At 40.3% G+C, this 26,475-nt stretch overlaps 3 protein-coding genes across 5 annotated transcripts in view; all 3 read left to right on the top strand.

The window, feature by feature from the left end:
• Positions 1–217: 217 nt before the first annotated feature.
• LOC145498246 (ATPase family gene 2 protein homolog A-like) lies at positions 218–12,706 on the top strand. Of its 2 annotated transcripts, XM_081478146.1 has the most exons (14): positions 218–501; positions 1,927–2,048; positions 2,197–2,239; positions 2,544–2,581; positions 2,713–2,792; positions 3,617–3,675; positions 4,128–4,766; positions 6,229–6,358; positions 6,597–6,777; positions 6,896–7,089; positions 7,839–8,076; positions 9,439–9,522; positions 10,862–11,041; positions 12,151–12,706. In XM_081478146.1, exons 1-14 carry the CDS (start codon positions 312–314, stop codon positions 12,703–12,705), a joined length of 2,733 nt encoding a protein of 910 aa, XP_081334272.1. In that variant the 5' UTR covers positions 218–311; the 3' UTR covers position 12,706. The 2 variants fall into 2 exon arrangements, with proteins under 2 accessions (XP_081334272.1, XP_081334273.1); XM_081478147.1 differs by lacking the exons at positions 218–501; positions 2,544–2,581 and having other exon boundaries at positions 1,964–2,048.
• Positions 12,707–14,111: 1,405 nt separating this feature from the next.
• On the top strand, positions 14,112–23,542 carry LOC145498248 (N-acetylglucosamine-6-phosphate deacetylase-like). The gene is made up of 10 exons (XM_081478149.1): positions 14,112–14,202; positions 14,400–14,617; positions 14,909–15,048; positions 15,222–15,276; positions 15,724–15,939; positions 17,135–17,223; positions 17,690–17,828; positions 18,869–18,998; positions 19,243–19,289; positions 19,810–23,542. The coding sequence occupies exons 2-10, from the start codon at positions 14,401–14,403 to the stop codon at positions 20,058–20,060; spliced, it is 1,284 nt and encodes a 427-aa protein (XP_081334275.1). The 5' UTR covers positions 14,112–14,202; position 14,400; the 3' UTR covers positions 20,061–23,542.
• Positions 23,543–25,529: 1,987 nt separating this feature from the next.
• Positions 25,530–26,475, top strand: part of LOC145497701 (uncharacterized) — a 1,706-nt gene continuing 760 nt past the window's right edge. Inside the window, exons 1-2 of one of the 2 annotated variants that reach the window (XM_081477539.1) lie at positions 25,530–25,544; positions 25,890–26,475. The exon at positions 25,890–26,475 is cut by the window's right edge and continues 444 nt beyond it. In XM_081477539.1, coding sequence (XP_081333665.1) covers positions 26,356–26,475 — 120 coding nt within the window. In that variant the 5' untranslated portion in view covers positions 25,530–25,544; positions 25,890–26,355. Of the gene's footprint in view, positions 25,545–25,722 lie in introns of those variants that run through there. The other variant, XM_081477538.1, reaches the window with a different exon arrangement.

Raw genomic sequence — 26,475 nt, 5'->3', positions numbered from 1 at the left:
AAATCAGTGTTCCCAAACTAAGTCCTTGTGACCTGTGGAGTGGACAGAGCAAAGTATTATTTGGATTAGGGGAAAAGACAAAATCTGAAGACAATACGGCAAACCACAAAGTTTTGTCCACCCTTTCCTTAAATGCATAAAGTTTTTGCCTTTGGGTTTTGGACTTTATAATCAAGAAGTTGCGGATTACTGGGTGGAGTCCTTATCTCAACGGCGATTTGTCAGCGGATTATCATTTTGCGGTAGTTCTGTCATGTAGCAATCTTCCATGTGTTTATAAATTAAATTTCACGTGTTTTGCGGCGTTAAAAATGAGCAAGAAAAGGCAAGATACTTGGCAGCTGTGTGAATTATGCGGGAGACTGTTTTATTGCCGTCACCTTAGTGATCACAGGGCGATATGTGAAGGCAATTCAACGGCAGAATGTCTACAGCACGCGTACATCCAAGATGGCGTCCTGCACGCTGTTGTTTTTGAGAGGAATAGCAAAATGCTCTCAGGTAAGGCAAGAAATATCGACCTCAACGGCGATTTATTTTCAGCCGAATCATTTTTACTCGTAGATGATAGCACATTCTTTGGGATAAAATCGACGAGAAGTTGTAGAAACATACAGAGCTCCCGTCGGGGTGGTTGGCATGGTGTGTGGCGCGTTTCTGGATAATCTTATCCTATTTTAGACCAAATCAAGTGATTTTCTCTTACCCTTTTTTTTTACACGTGAATCAAAAATTAATACCCATCTCCGACCAAACTGCACAAACCACGCCATATTGCAGACGAAAACGGTTTAAATACCATACTTTTGGTGGCATTATTATCTTCATTGGGCAATCCCATTTAATATCTGCGTGTACCCACCCCCCCTCCCATATTGTGGACTTTGAATTTTATTCTTCAGATAATTCAACTTTTTATCCCCAAGGGAGGAAGATCAAAGTACCAACACACTTCCACCTTCAGAATTGTAAATTAAAATATCAAAGGTGCTGATGCAGTTGCCCCCCTCTTGGCTTCCTCTGACTTACCTCAGTCAGGAGGTGAGCAGACTAAAAAATGGAATGGCCCTTTGCTATATGTATATTGGGGAGTACCCTAGGAAGAAAAGAAACCTGCTACTTGTGGAACAGACTTAGCGCGACCAGAAATGTCTTGGTGAGGTGAACACGTGTGGGCTTCTTCCTGAAGGAGGATGGGGGAGGGGGGGGGGGGAGGGTAGGCTGTGTTCAGTACCCATTTAAAATCTCAGCAGAGTGATGAGAATAGGCCTTTTGAGCAATGGGTTTCACAAAATCCACTGTGCTGTGTGACAAAAGAATGCATCAGCCTCTAAAACAAAGCAGACTTGTCTTTGTTCTAATGGCTCAATGTGGGGGTGGGGGTGATAATCCTAATTAAAAATGTTTTGGGATTACAGAAATTTTGCTTTTGGGAGAGAAAAAGTATCTTTTGAGAAACTAGTTTATGTTGTGTTCACCCAAACATTTGCAAAATGTTTCAAGAACAATATGATATGATACATCACACAAATTTCTTTTAATATCATAGGGATGCTTAGGTTGTTAACAGCAATCTTCTTCACTGTATGATATTACTCAGACAGCGAATATAACGATAGTTCTCTCTCTTTCTTTCCCATTCCTTCCCATCCCCAAAGCAACAAATAACAGATAATTCTTTCCCTAGATTAGATGGGTAACTTTAGAAGAACTTCACCCTATGCTTGCACAGGGTCAAAAAAAAAAAAAAAAATTTCCAACTTGCACTTTGAACAATCTGTAACTATGATGCACTATGGGGAAAGTCATTCTCACCAGCCCAAAATATTTTATCTTTTATTAGTACTTCTGATAAGTTAAAGTATCGCTTGTCCAGTAATACAATATCTTATCATAATCTACATGTTTCTTTCCTTCGATAAACAGATAGCAAGTTGCCACCGTCTTCTAGAAATGATGTACTATTACTCAACATTAGCACAATGAAGGAATGTCACCTACCTATTGGAAAAAGAGTTTTGGTAAAATCAGCACGAACACATGCAAAGGTACATGTACATGTAAATGTTTTGTAAAATCATTTGAGGTTCTTATGTGGAAGATAATCCTTATCATTATGAAATGTGGAATTTTTTGAGATTCCCTCAGTTGTTGCACTTGAGTCATTTTAGTTAGATTTGTTGTTTTGCTCTTTAGATTGTGTGCATGGTATGGCCCTCATCTGGAGTTTCACCTGAGGGTAAGTGCGATACACTTCATTTTGCAAAGATAGAAATTTTTGTGGTTGCCCTTTAGGCAAGTTCTAACCATGATGTACATGTACTAGCCCAAAAGTCATTCTTATGAGCCTCCCAAAATTTGTCTCTTACAGTACTCCTTTAATTTGAATTTCCTCAAAAATGTTCCCAAGAAACTTCACTTGCTGTTGGGTAAGGGATGGACAGAATCAACTAACCTGACTGGAAAAATCACTAGCCCTGGACTATCGGACAGAACTTTCTCTGCACACTGCACAAGTAACCCTTGCCTTCTATTCCACCCAGGTGCAGCTTTAACACCACTGTCTCTTGTGAATAGCCAAGTAGGTCGTGATTTTTGTGTATTTATTTTCTGTTAAGCCTTTATAGCCCTGAGATTTATGATATAAACACCTGTCCGATGAAATACAAGATGAGTGTTCACCCTTGTCTATAAATTCTCCTTCTCCATCAGGTTTCAGCTGGTGATATTGTCACTGTCAGTACTATAGCAAGCCTCTGTCTGCATGCTGCAAGGGTGGAACTTGAGCTTTGGTAAGCCGTGGATTGTTTTGTTTCTGATGAAACTGTGATAATGACCATGAACCTGAAGTCTCTGTGGAGGCGTGGTAGCCTCATGGTTAGTGTGCTCGCCTCTGGATCGAGCGGTCTGGGTTTGTGCCCTGGCTAGGGACATTGTGTTGCGCAAGACACCTATCTCTCGCAGTGCAGGGGTACAAATAAATACCAGTGAATTTAATGCTGGGGGTAGCCCTTTGATGGACTTGCATCCCACCCACCCATACTCCTAGTTGCTTCATGCTATAGGAACTGGAGATAAGAGTCAGCCTGATGGACCACTTTGCTCGCACCTTACCTTGAAAAAAGTTTTATTACAGAATCAATTTGATTGGTTTTGAAAACAATAAAAATAACAGGACGTAAAACACCAAAGAGATACTGAGCTGTGTGTGCAGCAGCTAGGGGTGCACAGCTTACTGGAAGTCTGATATTTTGGGGTTCCCAATGAGAACTTTCCACATTCAGTTGCTTCATGATTGCTGGTCAAGGGGAGCAAAGACTGGGTACGAGAGTGAATAAGAATGCTGATGGCTGACCAAGCAAGCCTAATATTATAATTCCAAATTCAGCCAAAAATCTGGGGATATCAGTTCATCAGTTACTTGATACTGCAGGAAATCAGGGAAGAGTAGACAAGGCTTTTCCGTGATTAGCTTTATATAAATACGGTAAAGAAATAATTACGAACAAATGGTTTCCTTGTTCCTGAGAGCTGGAAAAGACTATTCTTAGCCTTAAAATAGTTATTGCAAATGATGAGTTTTTTGTTCAATATATGTCAATGTCTTTTCTTCTAGTGAAATGGCTGAGTTTGAAGTGAATCAGTTGTTTACTGATTATTGTCTGCGTGAACTGCGTAAGTATGGCTCAGTTACACTTCAGTGGAGATGAGAGATTTTTTTTACTTCTGTAATGTTTATTTAATATATTGATTCTAAGATCTTACTCAAATTTGCTACTGTCCAATGAGAATCCATGTTTACTATCCTGATATCCTATAATAACAAGTCACTGAACTGACACAGTTTGATTTGGGTATCAGGATTTAGGGGGGAGAGGGGCGAGGGGGCCACGGCGCCCCCCTTGTTTTCTTGTATTGTCGAAAAAAAAAATGACCAACCGTCTTTGCGCTCTGCCGAAATTTCTTTGACCACTTCTTTCTGAAGTTTCTGGATCCGCCCCTGGGTACAGTTTATATAACTAACTAATCGTAACTTTTTAAATTTAATGCCACCGAAGTGAAACATTAAGGTACGATTAGGTATAAGAATCATACTGGCTAACTGATTGATTAATATTCCCTTGCAGGCGACCTTTATGTTTCTGTTGGGCACCGAGTAGAAATTCAGTTTTACGGCAAACCACGGCAACTTCTCGTCACGGCACTTACAGGATCTTACAATTTTGCTAAAAGGCCAATTTCTTCAGGAGACTTACAGAACCAGACAGCGTCATGTGACAGTACTACTACAAACCTATCAAGCAAACTGAAGGCTCTGAACATTAACGACGGAAAAACACTGGACACAAAAGGGGTTCTGGCTAGTGATAATGCTGATGATTTGGGTAGTGACGCAAACTTGACATCCGGTCATCGACCAAATAGCTGCGAGAGCTGTGAGGAAGAACTGGGAGAAAACGAAACAAGAGGACAAATTTCAGGAGTAGAAACAGAAACTCATCAGGGAGACTTTCAATCAAATATGGAACACCAAACTCAAAGCTGTCTGCAGTCAGAATTAGAACGAAATCAATCGGTATTTTATTACATATCCCCAGAAGAAACACACTTGACAATTCACGCGCACGGCGCTCGTCAAATCGAACGAAGCGAGTCTAGAAGGAAAGTAACATTTGAATCTATTGGAGGACTTCAGAAGCAGGTTGCCTTAGTGCGTGAAATGATCGAGCTTCCTGTGAAACATCCAGAAATGTTTACAAATTATGGTAAGAAGTTGATGATGGCTTCATGGCGCTCGTCTCCGGATCAAGCGGTCCGCGTTCGAGCCCTGGCCGCGGACATTGTGTTGTGTTCGTGGGCAAAACAATGTACTCTCAAAGTGTCTCTCTCCACCCAGATGTATAAATGGGTACCAGCGAATTTAATGCTGGGGGTAACCCTGCGATGGACTAGCATCTCATCCAGGGGAGAGTAGAAATACTCCTAGTCGCTTCATGTTACAGAAACCTGAGATAAGCGCCGACCTGGTGGGCCACTTGGTTCCGACTTTACCCTTTTAGTTAGTAAAACGCTTAATAAAACAAGAAGGCGAGTGGTAGACGAGAAAGCTTGAAACTTAGAGAAATTACACTCCAACCCAAAACGGCAATCATTTCTGACCGGGCATTGTTTTCGATCTTCCATTATGAACAAATATTAATTTATAATTTATATAGAAAGGGCTTGTAAGGTGTAGATATCGCGCCAAATTTCAAAGGGAAACGTTGAAATCTCCTTTAAACAATGTACATGTGTTGCTGGTTGACAACTCACAGATATCGTAACCACGTGGTTTTTCAGCTTTGACGTTTTTAATGTTTTTTTTTTTTTGTCGTTGTGAAAACGATTGCCCTGTTAATTCCTTCCCATTTGTTTGTTAGTTACTTACACGTTTCAAAGGTTGTTTTCACGTGAAACATCTGGGAAATAAGAAGAGAAAACGATTAGTGAAATGTAATCGTTTCTATAACAACATTCACAATTCTGATTGGTTCACGCGCGCACCCGCGATCACGTAGGTGTCCAATTACAGGTATCCACTAATTAACAAATTGACGTCAGTTTTTCATGCGTCTGTTTTGTTATTGATCATGAATTTCGTCATAACATCGTCAATCTACGAGGCGATAGCCGAGTGGATCCGCAGATTACTTTGACAATGTTATGACGAAATTCATTGTCAGTAACAGGACAGACGCATGAAAAACCGACGTCAATTTTTTTTACGATAAGAAACTGTCCGCACTCGCTCCTTGCCGCATCGCAAAAATTATAAATTCATGTGTCTGTCCGCTTATTGACAATGAAAATTAGCCAACGAGCGCGCGAGAATTTCTGCGTTTGTCGTAATTTTGTAGTTAGATTCCTGTAATTGGACACCTTTCACGATGTTTTCCTGCTGTCTGTGAAACTCATTTACAACATTAGTGACTTTTTCGCTCAAAAGAATAATCTCGTTATCTGTTATTGGTGTGAAGAATTAGTATTTGGACCTCGTGTCGTACAATTCAGAAAGTACCGTGCTCTTAATTTGAAATCGGCCTCTCACTGCATGCCTGTCCAATTTTGAAACTACCCGCCAGCTTACTCTCGGAATTGTTCTCCATTCGGTCTAATTATTATTACTTACGAATCAACGATGAAATGATATTGTGCCTTATTTATATGTAAAATTTTTCTGCTGTTCAGGTATTCAACCTCCTCGCGGTGTCCTGCTCCATGGTCCATCAGGGACAGGGAAAACCCTTATTGCACAGGCAGTGGCGGGGGAGTCTGGTGCCCACTTCATCTGCATTAATGGTCCTGATGTCCTAAGTAGGTTAGTCTTATCAGAGGAGAGTAGTTATAGTTTTTAACGGGGCTGTCAATTATATCTGTGAACAATACCTCGCACTTTAAGTTATTTGGCATTGTCCTGTATAACACCCGGTTTCAAACGAAAATGTAGTAGTGTAGACGGGAGACCTCGCATTTGCAGTCAACAGTGTGACTAGCATCATGATCACTTCCGTGACATTGACTGATCGTGCAATAACATGTGTGATTTGCCCTGTCAGGTATTACGGAGAGTCAGAGGCCCGTTTGAGGGACATATTCCGTGAGGCTCGAGAGAGGGCTCCAAGTATTGTATTCATTGATGAACTTGACGCTTTGTGTCCCAAGCGGGACAAAGTACAGAATGAGTTTGAGAAGAGAGTTGTGGCCACGCTACTTACCCTCATGGATGGCGCAAATACCGTGAGTTTATTAACTTGCTGCTGTAGACAGACAGACAGACACAGACATATTCGTATTCTTCGGTTTTAGAAAAAATATTACCGGACACCTCAATTTCTTACTCGTTTCCATTTCACAGAGTTTCTCGTCCGGTCACGTGATTGTTTTAGCAGCCACCAATCGCCCAGACGCCTTGGACCCAGCCCTCCGCAGACCGGGGAGGCTGGATCGAGAGATTGAGATCGGAATACCCAACGCTAGCGACCGTGAGGACATTCTGAGAACACTTCTCAGAAGTGTGCCGCATAATTTTACCGATGAAAATTTCACCAGGTAAGCTCTGCGCTTGCTTTGAATACTCCTTGTGTTGGGAGAAAGAACAAATATCGTATTGCCGTACTCGAAACAGTTGGTTAAAAGTATTCACCATCTTAGAAAACAACTTCACGTACGTTCAGGCTGTTGATTAAGTTTTTGTTTCTTCAAGATAAGGTTTGTTTTGGGTTGAAAAAGAAAACCCAAGTTGCACATCAAGTTTTTCAACAACTTATCAAAACGATTTTCTTAGAGTACGTTCTCTTTGTCCCTGTGAATCTTCTTGGATTTATTCTCTTTTCGTCCTCTTGAAATGGGTGTCAAAAGATAACTTCGTCTGTGTAGAACCTTTATGTACAATGTTTGAATCATTTGCATAAGCGATACAGTTTCTTATGGAGCTATGAAATTATTAGTTCTGAATATTGAAAGGATACAGCAAGATTAACCGTCCCAAGGAATTTTAGCCCGATGTATTAAATACTTTTTATGGGACGCGGGTTTAAAACCTCAAAATTTTACAAAGAATGTATGAGCTTATTAGTGCTTTTGCCACCCAGAAATTTGCAGTTTTTGAAAGCCAATTTCTCCTCGAATATTAAACCCAAAAAGCCAAAAATACCACCAATTACTAAGTTTCACAAGCTCTTTAAATGTTTGTAGTCAATTCGTGTCTAGCGTGATGGTCTTATCTGCGCAAAGTCGAAAGATGTAAACAATGACGTCAGCAAAGATTCACCAATAAGTATCTATACCTCTTGTTTCAGTTTTGCCGAAATGGCTCATGGGTATGTAGGAGCAGATCTTGCTGCAGTTTGCAAAGAGGCGGGGCTAATGTCATTCAAACGCTGTCTAGCGGAACATGAATTGCCCTCGTCCCTTGATGATAGGGCCCGGGAGGAAACACTGAAAGAGCGCCTTTTGGTCACTAAAGAAGACGTCATGGCGGCTTTCATACAGGTTCGACCCAGCGCTATGCGCGAGGTGGCCATTGACGTGCCTAAGGTGAGTGTATGCACCTTTATATTACGCAAATGTCTTTCAATTGCGTTGTGAAATTGTTTTGGGGTACTGCTGTCCATTTTCAACTATGTACATAAACGTGGACTTGAAAATGTTTGGTTTCGGACATTCCCTGCTTGTCTTGCTACTTAGGAATAAGCGAGCGTGAGGTGACAACGCCACGAGCCCAGAGAACTCGTTTAGGAGCGAGCGGCTCGCGTGAATTTCACGCACTACTTAAGGTGGCTCCATAGGGTAGTCATTTATGGCGTTGCACGTGCAAGTGTTATGCTTTGAATACCGTTTTTGCATTCGTTTTTACACCCAGTCCTCTCAAACTTATTACATGTAATAAGCAATGATTAAATAGTTTTTTACTATCATCTTTGTTAAAATTATGGGTATTAGTCTTGAATTATGAATGCCCAAACAAATGTGTTTTTTTGTTTTTTGCTTTTTTATGGCTTTATTTGTAATTTTCTTTAAATTCCTTCGGTGAAATCTTCCAAAATTTTCACAGCATATCGCATCTTCCGGGATACGAATTTTAGAAACGAAAAAAGTAGAGTTTGCAAAGGCAGGTTTTTCGATTTTTGCAAATTTATGTCTTTTACCGCTGCCAAAAAACTGGTCTTATAGATTTCCCTGAAAAACGAGCTTCGACTAAGTTAAAATATTTACTACCAGTCTGCCAAATTTTACGAAATTTCACCGAAGGAAACGCGAGAAAATTCACTGTCAGTTTTGCTTTTTGTGCTCGTGTTGACGTCATAAAATATCGAAAAACACTGACGTTTTTCTTCGAGCGCGTGCAGATTACTTGAGCTTTCGTCCTCAGCGAACGTGCGATCGTAAAACTATATATACGGAGCCACCTTAAGTCAGGAATCAAGGAAGCCTCAATAATAAAGTTAATATAGCCCGCGAGTTTTTTTCTTCCTGCGCGCGTGGAACGAGTTCAGACGCATTTCCTCGCGCGAGTGATCCCCGTACTATTCACGCTCTACCCAGCTACTCGACGTAATCCCCTTTGGCCTTGTCACTCAACGCTTTCTGTTGCTGCTGTCACAAAAAAGAAAGTGTTGTGCGACAATTCATTAAAGGCTCCTGTACTTTTAAGCCGTTTGTCAACGCTGATTCATAAAATTACAGTCGGGAGATAAAGAGCCGTTGTATTAAGTTTTCGCTGACTCATACCCAGTCTCCTGTTATGAGACACGAGGGTTGAGGGACGGCTGGAGTGAGTCAACAGTCTGGGCTCAGTCACTCTCGAAGACAAACTGGTACTTATTCTCCCGGCGGAGTAGCTCACTACATAACCAATGACTCGAGGTACAGCGTTGAATGAATGTTGATGTGTTTTAGGTTCGTTGGGATGACATTGGAGGGAATGCTGTCATTAAACAGAAGCTCAAACAGGCGGTGGAATGGCCGCTGAAACATCCCGAGGTAAGACTAGATCTCATGTCATCCTGAGAAACTCTTTACAGAGTTCAACTTTCAAATTGTCTACCCAGTATCAGGAGTGGGAGGCTCGGTGGCTTCATGGTTAGTGCACTCGTCTCCGGATCGAGTGGTCCGGGTTGGAGCCCTGGCTGGCGCCACGTGTTGTGTTCTTGGGTAAGAGGCTTTGCTCTCACAGTGCCTCTCTCCACCCAGGTGTATAAATGGGTACTGGCGAACTTAATGCTGGGGGTAACCCTGCGATGGACTAGCATCCCATCCAGGGGGGAGTAGAAATACTCTTAGTCGCTTCATGCTACTGAAATCGGAGATAAGTGTCGGCCTGATGGGCCACTTGGCTTTTATGCAGACTTTACCTTTACCTTTATCTGCCCAGTGTTTGGATACGTTACAAGGTTGGTCAATCGTGGAAGAATTCAATCTAGGAGCAGTCACAAAGCAATCACGTGGACGTGACGCAGTACTGTGTACTAGTCACGTCCGACGTTCTTTTTTAATATGAGAAGTACAGTCGAACCTCCCGTAAGCGACCACCCAAAATGTCAAGCCAAGCTGGTCGCTTACGGGAGGTAGTCGCTTACGAGCGCTAAGACCATATTGGGTGAAAGTTTTGCGTCATTAGCATATGTTACTGCAGAGACTTACCCAATGTTTTAAATGTTTTATTGATGTCAAAAGTCAATTTCGAGAAACAATACTGTGTTTGCCATTGAGAAATATCAGTCTCTTGTACTATCAACAACACATTATCCAAATTTGGCTCTATTATTTGTCAAGTGGTCGCTTACGGGTGGTTGAAAACAAAATAAATTTTCAAACTTTTGGTTCTGAAAGTGGTCGCGGTCGCTTACGAGAGGTGGTCGCTTACAAGAGGTTCCAAAGATAGTGATTTGACTGGGAAACGTTTGGTATTTTGGAAAACTGGTCGCTGAGGAGAGGTGGTCGCAACCGGAGGTTCGACTGTACTTGAAAACTTCACGTAAAGGCGAGTGTGGAAAATCACATTGTTGCTTTTCGCCTTAGCATTGGTTAGATCAGAGCACATGTCACTAGCTGTAAATGAACAAGATAACTAGCGCTTTCCATGAAATTATGGAGCACTAGCAAATAAAAATAATTAGGGCTTCTTCTAGCGCAATTGTTTGACGTGGAGCAAGGACACGGCTTGTCTTAACTGTGCGGTACTCTAGGTGTCTCGCATAGTTTGCTCTGTTAGTCGACACCATTTAGATCACACGAAACAACTTTGAGGCGACCATGGTGTTGTTGTTGTTTTTTTTAACATCCGTTATATACGTGTCATTTTGTTGATTTCTCCCGGCAGGCATTTCAGCGACTGGGTATTCGTCCTCCTCAGGGAATTCTGATGTACGGTCCTCCGGGCTGCAGCAAGACTCTTGTAGCGAGGGCGCTGGCCACGGAGAGTGGGCTCAACTTCTTAGCGGTGAAAGGTCCTGAGCTATTTAGTAAGTGGGTTGGAGAGTCAGAAAGAGCAGTAAGGCAGGTCAGTATGTCGCGAGTAGTCCCGCGTGTTGACCTGCGGATCATCCCGCGGGTAGGCCCACATTTCTCTTGTATATCATTTAACAAGAGATGTAAAATGCAAGAGGAAAGAAAATGGTCGCCTGAAAAATTGGCGGCGAGAGACTTTCCCTGTCCATTTCTATGAGGAAAAAGAGAAAAAAATAGTTCAAAACAGTTTGCCATTATCTGAATTTTTATTAAGGATAACTGTATTTCCACGAAGCAGAATCAAATTGTGATAGCCAACTGCTGTATTTAAGTTTTAACAGTCATAGCCGAATATTGGACTTTTACACCTTAATAATGAATCAAGGCTGATTACTAAGTAGAAAGCTTAACGAGACAGCGACATGATAGAGTCCAAACTGAAAGCCAAGAATTGCAACCGCGGACAACTGTTTCGACCTGGTTGGGTCTTGTCAGCACGGTGTAGCATGCAGCAGGAAGTAAAGCAACCGGCTTGCTGACCGATCCCCTACTAAATGCACGTGATAATGACCTCAGATGAAACTCAAATCCAAATGTTTGCTGATTGGTCAATGTCACATGCAAAACGCGTGACAACGGACAATGAGGCAAAAATCCAGAATATCATATCGTTGTCGTGATAAGGAGACTGCGGACAGACAAAAACTGTTCCACAGAAAATACATGGCCAAACCATGTTAAAAATTGAGCGGCATATCAGATCTGAAAAGACCTACCCCTACCCCCCCCCCCAAAATACTAAGTGCAATGATGCAAGAGACCGCAAACGAAAATGCTGCCGGTTCATCAAATCTTTTACAGATCCTACGTATACCGGCCGCATTTTGGTTTGCGGTCCCTTGCGTCATTGTATTTATTATATCTTGATTTGAAGATTGTTGTGACATCTCTTATCCTCGGACAACTTTGAGGGAGAAAATCGCAATCTTCGCTGAGCCTTTTGATAGGGTTGACATACCACCTTGAAGATTCGTGATGGAGCATTTCGAAAATAGTTTTTAGTTTTACTCTAATTCTAATTCATTAATGTTTATCTCCGTGACACGAGAAGCCCTTTTCTGTCAAATGGTAAAATGTTAAAATAACCAAAATATTTTTCAGGTTTTTCAAAAAGCCCGAGCCACCGCGCCATCCATCGTGTTCTTCGACGAAATAGACGCCCTCGCGGCGCGTCGTGGCAGCGGCGGGGACGACGGTGCGTCAAGCGTGTCCGACCGCGTTTTAACGCAGCTTCTGACCGAGCTGGATGGCGTGGAAACGCTGAAAGACGTCGTCATGGTAGCGGCAACGAACCGTCCTGATATGATCGACAAAGCGTTGCTCCGCCCTGGAAGAATAGATCGAATCATTTATGTTCCTCTTCCTGACAAAGACGCGAGAGAAGAGATCTTTAGAATCCATCTCTCTAAGACTCCCCTCGGTGCTGATGTAGTAATAGAAGACCTCACTCAGAAGACTGAGATGTTTTCCGGGGCTGAAATATCAGCCTTGTGTCGCGAAGCGGCCATAATGGCACTGCAAGAGAACATCGAGTCAAGTGAAGTGTGCAGGCGACACTTCGATAAGGCTTTTATGGCGGTTAAACCAAGAACTTCCAAGGAGTTGATTGAGCTGTACAGGAAATATCAGAGTGAAAGTGGTGTGCATTCCATTTGATAGGCGATTAGTAAAGTGAAAACTAAATAAAGGATAAATACACTTGCTGGGTTGAAGAAGTTTGAGCATTTGAAATGAATTGAATCTGATTTGACTTTTATTCTTTCAACTGATTGTCAAAGGAAACTGCTTTTTCCAAGCTCTGTAGTTGGCTTCAACATTTCGTGGAGGTAGCGTGGCCGAGTGGTTAGGGCGCCGGACTTGAAATCCGGAGTTCACGGGTTCAAGTTCCGCTCTGATCATTTAGCTGGAGTTGTTTCTCGGTAGACCCTAGTTCAACTCCTCGGTCATGCTTGTAAATAGCTAACTGGTCTGCCTCCTACCAGTTGGGACTTTTAACCATGTTATGTTCATTTGGATTATTTGTTTCATCATTTAGTTTGACTGGCGCTTAAAAGCCCCATTGGGGGAGCGTTCAATAGAGATTTTTTTTCGTGTAACATGCGTTGACCAATCAGACTAAACGTGTTCGTTTTTCAACCAGTTAGGAGTGAGACAAATGTCTGGTTTGCTTGCGTCTTCCCGCGTTTGGTTACGGTTGCACTTCTTCCCGCTGGTTGCGTTAGTTTTTTCTTCAAGTACTTCGAGTTTTGATTGGAAGATTGCGTCATTTCTATTCACTGTGATTGGTCAAATGTGATTACTCATGGCGTAAATTTAGCGACAGTCTCAAGAAGTTGCTTTCTGTGAGGTACCGGCATACCACAGGTGGTTTTCAGTTCTTCATTACAGTATTGATAGCGGGGTGGAAAATTATCCAACGGGTTTAAAAAAAAGAAACTAAACAAAATCAATTTGTCTCACTCTAGCATTTCAAATACGTAGCATCCACCTTTTACAAATTGTCTTAGTTGTGAAAAGTTAAAAGAACAATATCTGGACCTTGGTAAATATAATTGCCCTACTTCGAGGTTCTTTTGGTTTGTCGTTAGCTTAAGGAAAGATTGCGTTACGAGATCTTACGAGATAACTGGCGTGACACATGTTCAATTATCAAAAAAGGTGTACTCGCCTCGCACGTGCACTTCCGATTGGCAGACGATAGTTCCCCCCCCCCCCCCCACCACTCCACCCCACTTTGCAGACGGTATTACACCCTGCACGTTATAGCCAGGTACCTGCGAGGGCGATTACAGATTACCCTCCCCTCTCACACCCAATCCAATCCATGGGGACGCAAAGTTGGAACTGGTTTAAATAGTTCTTTTTCTAAGCATCGTATCATTTTAACGATTAAAATCGTTTGACAATGTCCCCTTTAAGCCACTATTTCCTAAGATTAGTGTACCTAGCTCTGCAATAACGCGAAGATAATGCCAACCCTCCCCTACTCCACCCTACTACGGACGGACCGAAATACTGACTACATTCGTTACCAGTACATTCGCAAACAAACGTTCACCGGTCACGGTTTAGCATGAGGATATACCTTTTAATACGTGAATGAATTTACCTCTGTTTGGGAAGTTTGGTCAAGCAGTCTCACCCTCAACACAGGTAAGTGAAGTAGTTCTAAAGTATTTTATGTGTCAGATCATCTAATTCATTATCGGTTCACTGTTTCGTCTTGAACTCATTGACGAACATGCGAGCACAGTTTCGCTAAATCGATTAAAGCTTATTAGTCTTTCCAAAATTAATTAATTGTGGAGATTCGAAAACAACATTTTTCAAGATCTCCCATCTTTATGCAGCATGAAACGGGGATGTGAGCCTGGACCGAAGTTATACCAGTTCCGAAATTGTCGTCTACTGCGAGATGGCGAACTGATAAAAGACGATCTCTGGGTTAGAGCTGGAAAAATTATCAATCCTCGAAAGGTATTCTGGGAGGAGCAAGTACGAGCTGATGTTCAAATTGATTGTAAAAATTTGATTATAAGCCCTGGATTCATTGATCTCCAAATAAATGGTAAGTGTAAATAAATTATTGATGTATTGTAGGAGGTATACATTACTTTGAGAAACATTTGTCAAGGCGGGGGGTTGGGGAATGAGTGTTACAGAAGCTGGTTATAATGCCCGCAAGATATAATCCCCCAGACAAGATGTCCCCAATCAATTTGACATAACCTACCCCCCCTTTGTACAGGTGGTGTATAACATTTATATACAATGTTTAGGCCTAAATTTTTATGTCTTAGTGATTGGGGGCGTCATGTTAGGGGTGTGCAGTTCATAATGTTCTCCTATTGTATTGCAGGTGGATTTGGAGTTGACTTCTCTTCTGATCCAGACAAGTTAGAGGAAGGTTTGAAGACTGTGGCTAAGGGTCTGTTACAGCATGGCGTGACATCTTATTGTCCTACAATTGTCACATCATCACAAGAAAGTTATAGTGAGGTGAATAAATATGCCATTGCTAACCCATGCTGCTCAGCTATAATGTCTTTCCTCCTTCCTGCCTGGATCTGGATCGGATAAGCTTAGATAGGACTTTTCTATACAGTATGTATGATTTATTAGTGTATCAATAAGCCATATGCATTAATTACAATTTCAGTTTTGGCTTATAGATTTCAAAGAAGATAAAGCGAACCCCTGGTGGAGTTGATGGAGCAGAAATATTAGGTAAGGTCACACATATAGTTAAATAACAAAACAAAACAACTACAACAACAATAAAAGGGTGCACGTCTTTAAAACTGCAAAGTACAGTGTGTGATGGCCTAATTGAAGGAGGTGGGGAATGATATGGACACTATATCAACCAGTCTACATTGTAGCTCTGGTAGAGATCACTTTATTCTTGCAGTGCTTCTCTTCGCCCAGTGGGTGGTGTCAAATTAATTACTGGGGAGAACCCCATGGTAGACTAAGATCTATTCAGGGAAGGTGAAAAGATAAACACCAGCCTAATGGAGGCTTGAGTTTAAACTTACTCTACACCTACGTTACCTAAACCCATATAGAGAACCACCATACTAAATAAACGAGTTTCATGTTTATATTTATTCATTTTTTGCTATAGTTTTATACATTTGTTGTTTTTTGTTCACTTTGATGTTGTAAATGCAGGTTCCCATTTAGAAGGGCCATTTATCAATCCTGCGATGAAGGGAGCTCACAAGGATCATCTGATGCAGCAGATTAGCACCAAGGGAGCTCAAGAAATAGAAGAGTTCTATGGTTCATTGGATCATGTCAGTATCATAACTCTTGCTCCAGAACTGGCTGGAGAGAATATGGAGGCAATAAGACAGTTGGTGAAAAGAAACATTGTGGTTTCAATAGGTAAAGAAAAATGAAGCACTAACAATATTTTATTGTATTTTATTGTTATAAATCTGCTAGAGAACAAAGCCTCACTCAAATGAGGTCTTTTTCTGTTGCTTTATTCAATTGCCCTATAACTATACATGTGGAGGGCACAGTGGCCAGTATACTGGCCCCAACCTATTTAGCTGCTACCCTCTTCAAATGCTCAGAAACTCATACATATAACACCAGAAATTAAGACCATCTCAGTTTACCTATGTGTAGGACATCAGCAGGTCAACATGGCTTCCATTAAAGGGCACTTAAAGCTTGGAAAAATCTTTCTGTTGTAACTAATAACTTGCACTCAGTTTTGTATTTCAAGAAGAGGGCGAGAAGTGAAATGTGGCGAGTAAGATGCATTTAGATTTAAGTAGGTTGTAGTGATAATTTAATAGGCTTATTTAATTTTAAGGTTTAATAAGTCATCCATCGTGCGTTTTTAATATGAGTGTGATTAGACTTTTTGAATTTATTATATTTCCCTTTTACTTGATTTAATTAATTCTGAAAAACCCATTTGGGGGAATTAATAAAATGTATTGTATGCTGGACTCTCGATTGAGTGGTCTGGGTTTGAGCCCTGGCCGGGGACATCGTGTTGTGTTGTGTTGTGTTGTGCCTCTCTCCACCCAGGTGTACAAATAGGACCGGTACTGATGAATTTAAAGCTGGGCTAATCCTGTGATGGACTAGTATCCCATCTTGTGGGAGGTGGGGAGATACTCATAGTCGCTTCATGCTATGGAAATCAAGATAAGCTCTCATGACCAGCAATATGGACCACTTGGTCCAACACATAATATTTTTAATAGCCGTATAAGATAGATGTTTTAGATTCAAGCAAAAAAGTCCATGGTGATGATATAGCACGACAGAGTTCCATGGAGTACATCTTGATTGGTTCATATCCATGCAAAATTTAATATCAGGCTTTACATGGTGTGCACATTGCCAAGCAAGGACAATACAATGTCTTGATCCTTGTACAGCTAAGTACATTGATCATCAGTTAAGGATGTTTTGGTTTATGTCTTGGAAATCTATCTTGCGGAGGATGTTCTGCTGTTAATAATCAAAGAAGAGCTCTCCTTAAGACAAATCATGTACTGCACATCTCTAAATTAAACTAGTTATGAATAATATTAATAAATACTATTAACTCTCATAGGTCATTCAGCAGCAAATCTGTCAATTGCGGAGAAAGCAGCAGCTAATGGCGCCACATTCATCACCCATCTCTTCAATGCCATGTTGCCAGTACGTGAGGGACTTCAAATTAATAAATATTATACATATTTACTTTTTATATAATATAAACAAGGGCATGATCGCAGAAAAATAACCAGAGATGAGATGTTAAGAGCTTGAGTGAGTGAATTATGTTGTGTTCTGTCACTGACAGTCCTTCTCTCCACCCAGAAGTACTACTAACTTCTAAATAGGCAGAGTTTTCATTAGGGCAAGGCACCGGGCAAATTGATGGGCTGTAAGGATGATTTTGCCCACCTGGTTTGACCATCTAGAAGAAAAAATTTCCTTATAAAAAAGCTCAGTTTTGCCCGGTTACCATATCCTGCCCAGTTACCATATCCAGTTACCATTACCATGGTTTTGCCCAGTTACCATATCCTGCTGAAAAGGTTAATAAAACCCCTGAAAAGGTACTTACAAACTGGTGGTACAAGTTAGTTTGATCAACAGTAGATTTTGTTTATGTTTTTAGTTCCATCATAGGGATCCTGGAATTGTAGGTCTTCTAACAGATAATGAGACTCCTAAACCCATCTTCTATGGACTGATTGCTGATGGAATTCACACTCATCCAACAGCTACAAGAATAGCACACAGATCACATCCTCGTGGTATGTGGGTCTTTTATGTATTTTATATCAAACACAACAGACCGTGTTTGACCACATTTCCAAACTCTGAGAAAAGAGTTGAAAATACGACATGCAGTGGAGTATTTTTGATGAACTTCGTTGTGTTTGCATTTGGAAATGTGGTCAAACACGGTCTTGAGTGTTTGATATATCTTCTCAATCGAAACTAAAACTAATGAGAAAACAGAGAAATAGAATCGTAAAAATGATTAAGATCAGATATCCAAACACCGTCACAGTCATGATTTCCTTTGTTTAAACTTGATGAATTATTAACAAGTTTGAGAATTCTACTTCCTGTCCAACCCTCATGAATTCATTGGATTCCTTCTAATTTGACATAAAACACCCTTCGCTCTTTTGATTTCTCTCACATTCTCTCAATTCTTGAAGAGGCACAGAGGTACCTGTATTTGTTGTTGTTAGTTAATTTTTGATCTCAATTAATTTTTGATTTGAACTATATGTGGTTCACTTTCTTCTAGTTAGTAGACACCTGGCAGTCTGTTTTCTCTTGTTTCAGACTAGAAGAGATTGGTTTGATCCCATATGAAAAAGTTTGGGATGCTTGTCATCTCGCTTAGGGGTTTAAATCAAGGATGTTGGTCTCACTTAGAGTGTTTAGAACAAAACCCCACTATTTTAGCTGTCAGAGTATCTTTTAGGGTGCACTTGAAGAGATAAAGATTAAAAAATGCTCTCATTTCCATTTTTAGGCTTGATTTCTGTCGCTCTTTTGAGTTCAGTCTACTAGTCTGGGCTCCTTTCCCAAACAGCAGCTGGTAATCAAACCTATTCTGTTTTAAGTTATACCTTTTAGGGCTCAAATAAAGTTCGAGCTGCACCCAGGTTGGTCTCCTCTAGAAGGTTTAATTCAAGTTTTCAGATGAGCATCTCTGACCTATTCCGGCATATGGAAGTCCCCACCCCATCCCCCGGGGTTTACATTAGACCCTCTTACCATCTCTACGACTTTGCCAAGACTCAATATGTAATACTTTCCCTAACCTTCTCAACAGGCCTTGTTTTAGTAACAGATGCTATAGCTGCACTTGGTCTTCCACCAGGGTTACACAAGCTTGGTCCAATGCAGGTCGAGATTAATCATGAGAAGGCCACCTTACTAGGAACAAACACTCTAGCTGGAAGGTAGAAAGTTCTGTATATAATATGAGTTTATGAATTCCAGTCAATCACTATCATCTCAAAATTGGAATCTTGATTTATCAGACTACAATGATATTGTTATGCACTTAAAAGTTTCCCAGCTCTGACCAGTCTCTGTCCCTTTTCACCAAGGAGATCTTGAGAAAAAAGAGAGATAGGAGATAACCTTTGATCACCTGATATAGTACAATAATATGTATCTTTTATTGCTTTGTATTTCCGTCAGTATTGCATCAATGGATGTCTGCATCCAAAGATTCAAGAAAATGTCAGGTTAGCCATTGTACTGTGAGCACTTGTAAAACCATTTTTTCAGTACAGAGTGGGAATCTATAATTCTTATTCTTCTTCTCTTATTTGTCCAGTTTAGTCCTATACCTTTCTTTAATAATTTGGCCTTTGGGACATCCCAGGCCACTCTCTTGGAATTTAGGATGACCTTACATAATTATTTCGCTTGGGTATGGATATTTTCCTCAACTACACAATTATGATGTTCTCTGATTGACAATGATGATAACTTTAAAGACAATAATGCTGTAGATGATGATTGATGCCTAAAATACATGTACACTTATGAGTTAGCTGAGGGTGAAGCCAAAACTTTTAATTGAAGGTGATGGCAAGTGTTAGCATTAAATGTTGCATATCATCACTCAACTGGGATTTTAGTAACAACTTGATGTTTTTTACCCTCGTAACATCTGCAATTGATGCAACCAAGAAATGCCTATAATATAGAACTTTGCAGTGGATTATCTTTTTGATTAAGATGCTATCTTTTGCATTTCAGGCTGCACTACGGTAGAAGCACTAGAAGGAGCCACCTTACACCCCGCCCAGGTGCTGAGGATTGAGCATAAAAAAGGCACCTTGAATTACGAGTCTGATGCAGATTTGGTCTTTCTAGATGACGACCTCAATGTACATGCTACCTTTATTGCCGGAGAACCTGTGTGGTTAAAGAAAGGAGGTCTGGTGACTGGTGTGATGCAGCTGAACTATAGCATGATACCAAACAAATCAACAAAACATATGAGATAAATATCACATTATATTCAAATGGGAGGACCGTGGTGGTAATTATAGACCACATTTATATTCTCAGTATAGGATGGAACTAGCTTGCAACTGAGGCTAATGCAGGAAATATTTTCAAATGCAAATGACATATTGATCCTTTTTTCATCATATTCCCTCGCATGAGCCTTCATTGAAAGCTAGTTCCAGTCCAATACTGAAAATATGATTATGGCCAATTGAGATATAATTTAATATAAACCTCTATGAAAGATACCTGCTTCCACTCCCAAAAATAACAGACCAACGTTGGTGATCCGCTAATTGCATGGACACCTTACAGCCCACTTAATACACTTTTTGCTGTTCATTTACAGAAAATATCCATTCATTTGTGTCCAAATTTGTTTCATTATGGTCAAGATACTCTCATTAACACCAATATGAACTTCATGTACACTTTTGGACAATCCTTTTTCAACAAAAGACTTTCAATAACTCAATTTGCATGAGCACTCACAATCAATTGCATTACTATACAACCATATCCATGAAGGTGACAATCTTAAGTGCGGTGAGACAAACATTACAGCCATAATAGCACTTATTTTTGGAAGAGAGAATATCAAATTTGCTGAACAATTTATCCCTCAATTGCCTCACTTTTTAGGCATCGTGGCAAATATGTTTGCATGAAACGATACCGTTGTCCACATTTAGGTCCTGATTATCCTTTCGCTGTGTTCAAATGGGATTCTATTTCGTCGTGGCATTTGTGGGGAAATCTAACTGTCACTTTATCACATGTATACTGTAGTGCGCCCTCTGAGGTGTACGCAAAAGGCTCGTAAGAGGCTGAATTTATATCTGCAAGGGGAGGATTGTGAAAATACCATTAAAAAAAGGTACATACGGTCCCTAGTTCTGTAATAAAATTTTCGAGGAAAATTGGGCGCGACATCTCCGTTCAAAAGAATTACGTTAATGAGCTATTGTTTTCTCTTAACGTTAGGGGAAAACACGGTAATGTCTGTCTCAACGTACTAAAGATTGTCACCTTCACGGATATGGTTGTATAATAATGCAATTGATTGTGAGTGCTCATGCAAATTCTGTTATTGAAAGTCTTTTGTTGAAAAAGGATTGTCCAAAAGTGTAAATGATTGTCGTTTCGTGACAACGAATTTTATTTCGACAAAAATGACAATACATTTACAGTCAATGAATGTCAAAGGAAGATATTGTTTATCTTTTGATGATTTTGAATGTTAATACATATGCAAATGTTATTTTTGAACGTTCCTTGCGCGCAAATGAAGGTCATATTGGTGTTAATGAGAGTATATTAACCATAATGAAACAAATTTGGACACAAATGAATGGATATTTTCTGTAAATGAACAGCAAAAGGTGTAATAACTTTGGACTCCCTTAATAGAGGCGACAGTTACACAATTTGTATTGTGCTCACCAGTAATGTTATTGGACAGCTATCAATGCCAAGCTTGATGATTAGATGAGGGAGGAACCCTGGGCATATGTGGGGCATTTGACTCCTATTGTCATTTTACTCTGTCATGTCCTATTGTCATTTTACTCTGTACAGTCCTCGTCCAGGTTAGGAGGACATTTGCTGTTTTAATAGGAGATCGAAGACCTAATCATTTTTCACAAAACTGTAAAATAATTGATTAAGACTTGGCAATTTATAAATATCAGTTTTGTAATGATTCGTAAACACCTAACTGTATTTAAGAGCCGCCCTCTATAAGTTTCAACTATCATCATTTGGACGAGAAAAAAAATGAAATTCCTCAAACTTTCCCAGATGAAAGGTCTAGATAAGTGATTCACAAAAAAATATTTTTCAGTTCAATTCGATTCGTATTTTAGCGCTGGGGCGACCATCTTGGTTTTGCCCCTCTGAGAGGGCTTTCAGCGGCCATTTTAGGGCACATTTTTAACAATTTGCCATGCAAAGAAAACGATCTAAATCCGGATAAAAACCCATTATTCGAAGCTAGAAAATCTACTGACCTTGTTACGTTGAGAGGTCGTTTTGGGAATTTGATCAACGTGATTTTTTTTGCAGAATTTTAAATTTCTTCCCTTTCGATTTACTCGTGAAGCGCCATAAAAATGGCGAAATTTAAAGGAAAATATCGCCAAAAGTACATCACTTCAGATGTCAAAACTACACTCCACTTAAAGAGCAATGTCTCACCTGTAAAAATATGCAATAAAATTTTGGGGTAGTTAAAACTGTAAAATGTTAGAAGAAGAAGTTTAAGCTGCGCTTTTGTCAACAAACACCGCCGTCCTAATTAGCATAATAACGTGAAAATAACGATGCACAAAGAAAATTATGATATATTCCACTTACCTCGCGACATGTCGACAACTGGATGATCCACGATACCTCATGTTATATTATCAGTAGGTTTCAGCCGCATTTTCGATGATTATTGGGAGAAATCACTCTTAATCGAGGATTCTCATCAAGAACTCGTTTAAGTTCAGTTCTGTTTCGATCTGTTGAGCACCCGCCATTATTCCACAGATTGCGTTACAGATAACAAGCCCACATTCCAACGGGGGTAGGGGTAGGGTGGGTAGGAAATGAAAATGTAACCGGCTTTAAGCCATTTTACGCATTTCAGTGGCTAAGATAGCAATTGGCTTTCCCGGAATAATTTGAATATGAGCTACTACTTGGAAATTTGAGTCATTTTGTAGGTTATTTTTTGTGGAGTAGGGGGCGTCCATTGTATTACAAAAAGACAAGGAACCGTCAAGAGATCATGATCTGTAGCATACTAGATATTTGGGTAAAAAATTAACAGGATACACGAAATTTCTCTCCGAAGCCCGCGTCAGAACATTGATCAATATAACGTGTCTTTCGCCTTATAATCGCCGTTTTCAAGAAGTTAACATTTTGCTAAAATCCTTGCTGACTCAAAATCCTTTTAGCAGCCTTTCAAATCCTCATGTTAACCAAAGATTCTCATGAATTAACTCGTTTAAGTTCACTGCACAATGAGGTTGCGTTACATACAGCACGCTTATATCCCAATGGGTAGGGGAAGGGGTGGGAAGGAGATGAAGATGTAAAGGGCCTTGTGGATATGCTTGGTAGCTTTGAAAGCGGTTCTTTCACCTCTTGAAATCAATTAAGTAACCTTATGCGTCGAGAGGGATAGAATAGAGGGTGGAAATTTGAGAGATTTGTGTAAGTTAAAAGCAACCTCGTTCCCATGGCCTTTTCCTCCCAACGCGCCCCCGGGTCACGGGAACGAGGTTAGATTAAACCTGTGCTAGTGCCATGTGGTGGGCGCGGTGCAACATATCACCTGATCGATGGGTGTCTAACATTTTCATTTTAAGGTCGATGAAGAGGCACAACATAAACTTGACTAGAATTTCTTCAGCAGTTCGTTTCAAGTTTGTTCACCACACTAAGCGATTACCGTAAATTGCGTGACAAAAAAGGGAAGCCGGCCGTAGTGACCTATTATTTTTTTCGTAAACGTGACTTACTTTAATTCAGTCGTGTTTAATTTTTGAACCGCCTGGGTCGTAAATCAGAACCAGTGAAATAAATTGTGTCAATAAAGTGTATTGTTTTCAATTTGAACTATAAATAGTTTTCGCGGCACGCCTAAATTGAGTAGCTTAGTAGCCTAGCCGACGATCGAAGTCATGGCCACCTGTGGTTACTCTTCGTATGTTGGAGGTCCATGCGGATCGAGCTCTCAAAACCCTACAAATGTGCAGTGTGTGCCGTTGGGTAACTGCCAAAAAGAAGTGAAAGTCCATGTAAAATCGCTGAACGTTCGGGATGGATCTTTAAAAACCGAGTCGCAACTGGTGCTAGCAAGGGCAGGTATAGTATGAATATTTTGATGGTTATTTTATCCGTATAGCTCTAAGAAACACTAAATTACCAATTTTACCTCAAAAAGAATGTATAAAATAATAACTTACGATTATTTAGAACTGCGACTTACGAAATTCACGAAATGGTTTTTCACGCCATTTCGGATCAGAATTTCTCACGGATTGAGCCAGCTAATATAAAAGAGCTACCAACGATACAATTGCAAAACACAGCGGAATGCCTATAACACAGCATAATTACAAGGGTCAAATTGTGCCATTAAAAAGTATAATTTTAAGTTTTACTTTTGAAAAACATAATTCGCGTTCTAAACGTCTTCCGCATAAGAGCGTGAAATTTGATCGGAGGCAAACCATGATCACGTGCTAGGCAACCACAGAAAGTGTACTTTTATGTCGCCAACTTGAATATGTTTCGTACAGTTGGAAGAAACTAGAACATGCTTTAAGGCACTTTCTTTCTTTTTTTTTTCTACTGACAACAAATTTGGAAACAAATGGAATTAACGAAGAGTTTGTTTTATTACTGAAAAAAGGAAGCGCGGAATGCATTACTTTGAAACTTCATTCTTGAAATGAACACGCGACAATCATTTTGAAATGCATCATCTTTATTAGCACAATGGAGGACCACTTTAGGTTAAGCATCTGTAAGCCATAATGTTATGTTCACTAACAAGAGTCGTATCGTCTTTTAGGGATATTTGTTGCAACTGAAGACGCTCTAAAAATAAGCATATATCGACGACATAGAGATTTTTTTGGAATCCACTGGTGTTGCAACTAAACAATGTGCTCAACCCCCATAGACTGGGCTCCACACAAGTCCAAGAAATTAAAAGGCGATCGTGGGTTGACATTTCTTCAGTCCAAAGGACTGTACCAGCTAACCAATCAGTTGCTACATGTTGTCACGCGTAAGTAGGTTTTGATCCTTCGTAAGCCTTACAGTATGACAATCACTCCTGGCAGCCGAGAAAAGCTTTTGGAATGCCTTTCCTTCCTCTTGTCTTCTAGATATGTCGGCATACTTGACAACACGTCCAGTAACCTTGCGTTACAGCCTCCCACAGACAGACAACGGTGCAAACAGAGGGATGTATAAACACATCAATCTATGTTCCCGGTTTACTCTTAAGCGCCAAGGGGATAGAGAATTTCAGTGCTCGAAGAGAATGAATAACAAGACGCCCAAGCGTTTACCTTAATTCATGACAGTTCCACATTTTTCTATATACAGCAAAGAAGAAGGATTACTCGAAAAATAAAAAGTAGTTTCTAATCTGCTAATCAATTTGCTTCAATGGTCGCCAGTTAATTACTGGGGCAACTCGGTTCTGACATCTTAAAATTGAATATGTTTTAAAAGAAATGGTCATTGAATTTCAGCTATTTGTAAACAATGTCGCGGAAAGCTGAAAACAGAGCTCGGGGTACTTCCAGCGCTCACAGGTCCTTCCCGTTCTAACCTGGACTTCAGTGCTACAGCACACCAGAAGGAAGAACTGTCACTCCCATCACTTGTCAGTGATTCATCGGCTAGCACAGAGATCGCAATTGATGTCTTATCCCAGCACAGCTTTTTGCCACAAATAAGTGCAGACTGTAGTGAGATTTGTGGATTGGTTATAGTTTTCCTTGTTTTTTATGATATTGTAAAAAATAAATAAATAAATAAATAAATAAATAAATAAATAAATAAATAAATAAATAAATAAATAAATGAATAAATGAATGAATAAATATCTTAATTGACCACTCCCCCAGTGGGGGCTTTTTGGGGCCAATGAAAACAAATGATGAAACGAATAACGCAAACGAACATAACATGGTTAAAAAATCCCAAGTGGCAGGAGGCAGACCAGTTGACTGGTCATGGTCATGTGAACAGGTACGATTATTCTAGTACAAACTCTCAGAATAATTTTTTTGTTGGTTTGGCGTTTTACACAGGAAGGAGAAAGTAAATGCACTGATTTGTTGGAGGCGTTTGAGAAATTGGCTGTCGAAGACGACCAAAGTGTTGTAGAGTTTCCAGACCTGGGCAGCAGTAGCAGTGGGTCGTCTGGTGGCTGCTCTAGCGATCTCCAAGGTCTACGTAGAGAAAAACTTAACCAGTTTTTAACTGTTTGTGGAAAAGAAGAGAGGGTACCTGGTCAGCCGAAAAAACGCTGGGAAAAGCTGAGTCACCAAAAGAAAGAATGTTTATGTCACTAGAGCAACAACTGCAATTGTAGCTGCATTAGAGGCAATAACGCCTGGAGATGCTGGACATTTGCGGACAACTGTACAATCGTCCCGTGGTGTTGAAACAGCCCTTGGAATTGACGATAATATCGATAGAAAGTATCTAGAGGTATTGGCTGAGACATACCAACATGCTACAAGTTGGGACACCCGCAGACAGGTCCTGGCAATTATGGCAGACTTGGTTCCTTATCGTGATATTCAGAAATTCATACCGGGTCTAACAGATTACAGAATCAAGGAAGCTCGGCTGCATATCTTGAAATATGGGCATGGCGCTGCTGTACCACTT

The sequence above is a fragment of the Orbicella franksi genome, chromosome 9, assembly GCF_964199315.1.
Source record: "Orbicella franksi chromosome 9, jaOrbFran1.1, whole genome shotgun sequence".
Lineage (NCBI taxonomy): Eukaryota > Metazoa > Cnidaria > Anthozoa > Scleractinia > Merulinidae > Orbicella > Orbicella franksi.
Note: the sequence above shows the minus strand (reverse complement) of the source record. Positions and strands in the feature narration are given on the sequence as shown.

What these genes read in the sequence shown, in the direction of transcription:
- LOC145498246 (XM_081478146.1), top strand. Translation starts at nt 312, where the DNA reads ATGAGCAAGAAAAGGCAAGATACTTGGCAGCTGTGTGAATTATGCGGG. An exon ending in TCATGGATGGCGCAAATACC is followed by an intron (nt 6,778 to 6,895) that starts GTGAGTTTATTA and finishes TCCATTTCACAG; the next exon opens with AGTTTCTCGTCCGGTCACGT. An exon ending in GGCCGCTGAAACATCCCGAG is followed by an intron (nt 9,523 to 10,861) that starts GTAAGACTAGAT and finishes TTCTCCCGGCAG; the next exon opens with GCATTTCAGCGACTGGGTAT.
- LOC145498248 (XM_081478149.1), top strand. Translation starts at nt 14,401, where the DNA reads ATGAAACGGGGATGTGAGCCTGGACCGAAGTTATACCAGTTCCGAAAT. An exon ending in CACAAGAAAGTTATAGTGAG is followed by an intron (nt 15,049 to 15,221) that starts GTGAATAAATAT and finishes TTTGGCTTATAG; the next exon opens with ATTTCAAAGAAGATAAAGCG. An exon ending in TCTTCAATGCCATGTTGCCA is followed by an intron (nt 17,224 to 17,689) that starts GTACGTGAGGGA and finishes TTATGTTTTTAG; the next exon opens with TTCCATCATAGGGATCCTGG.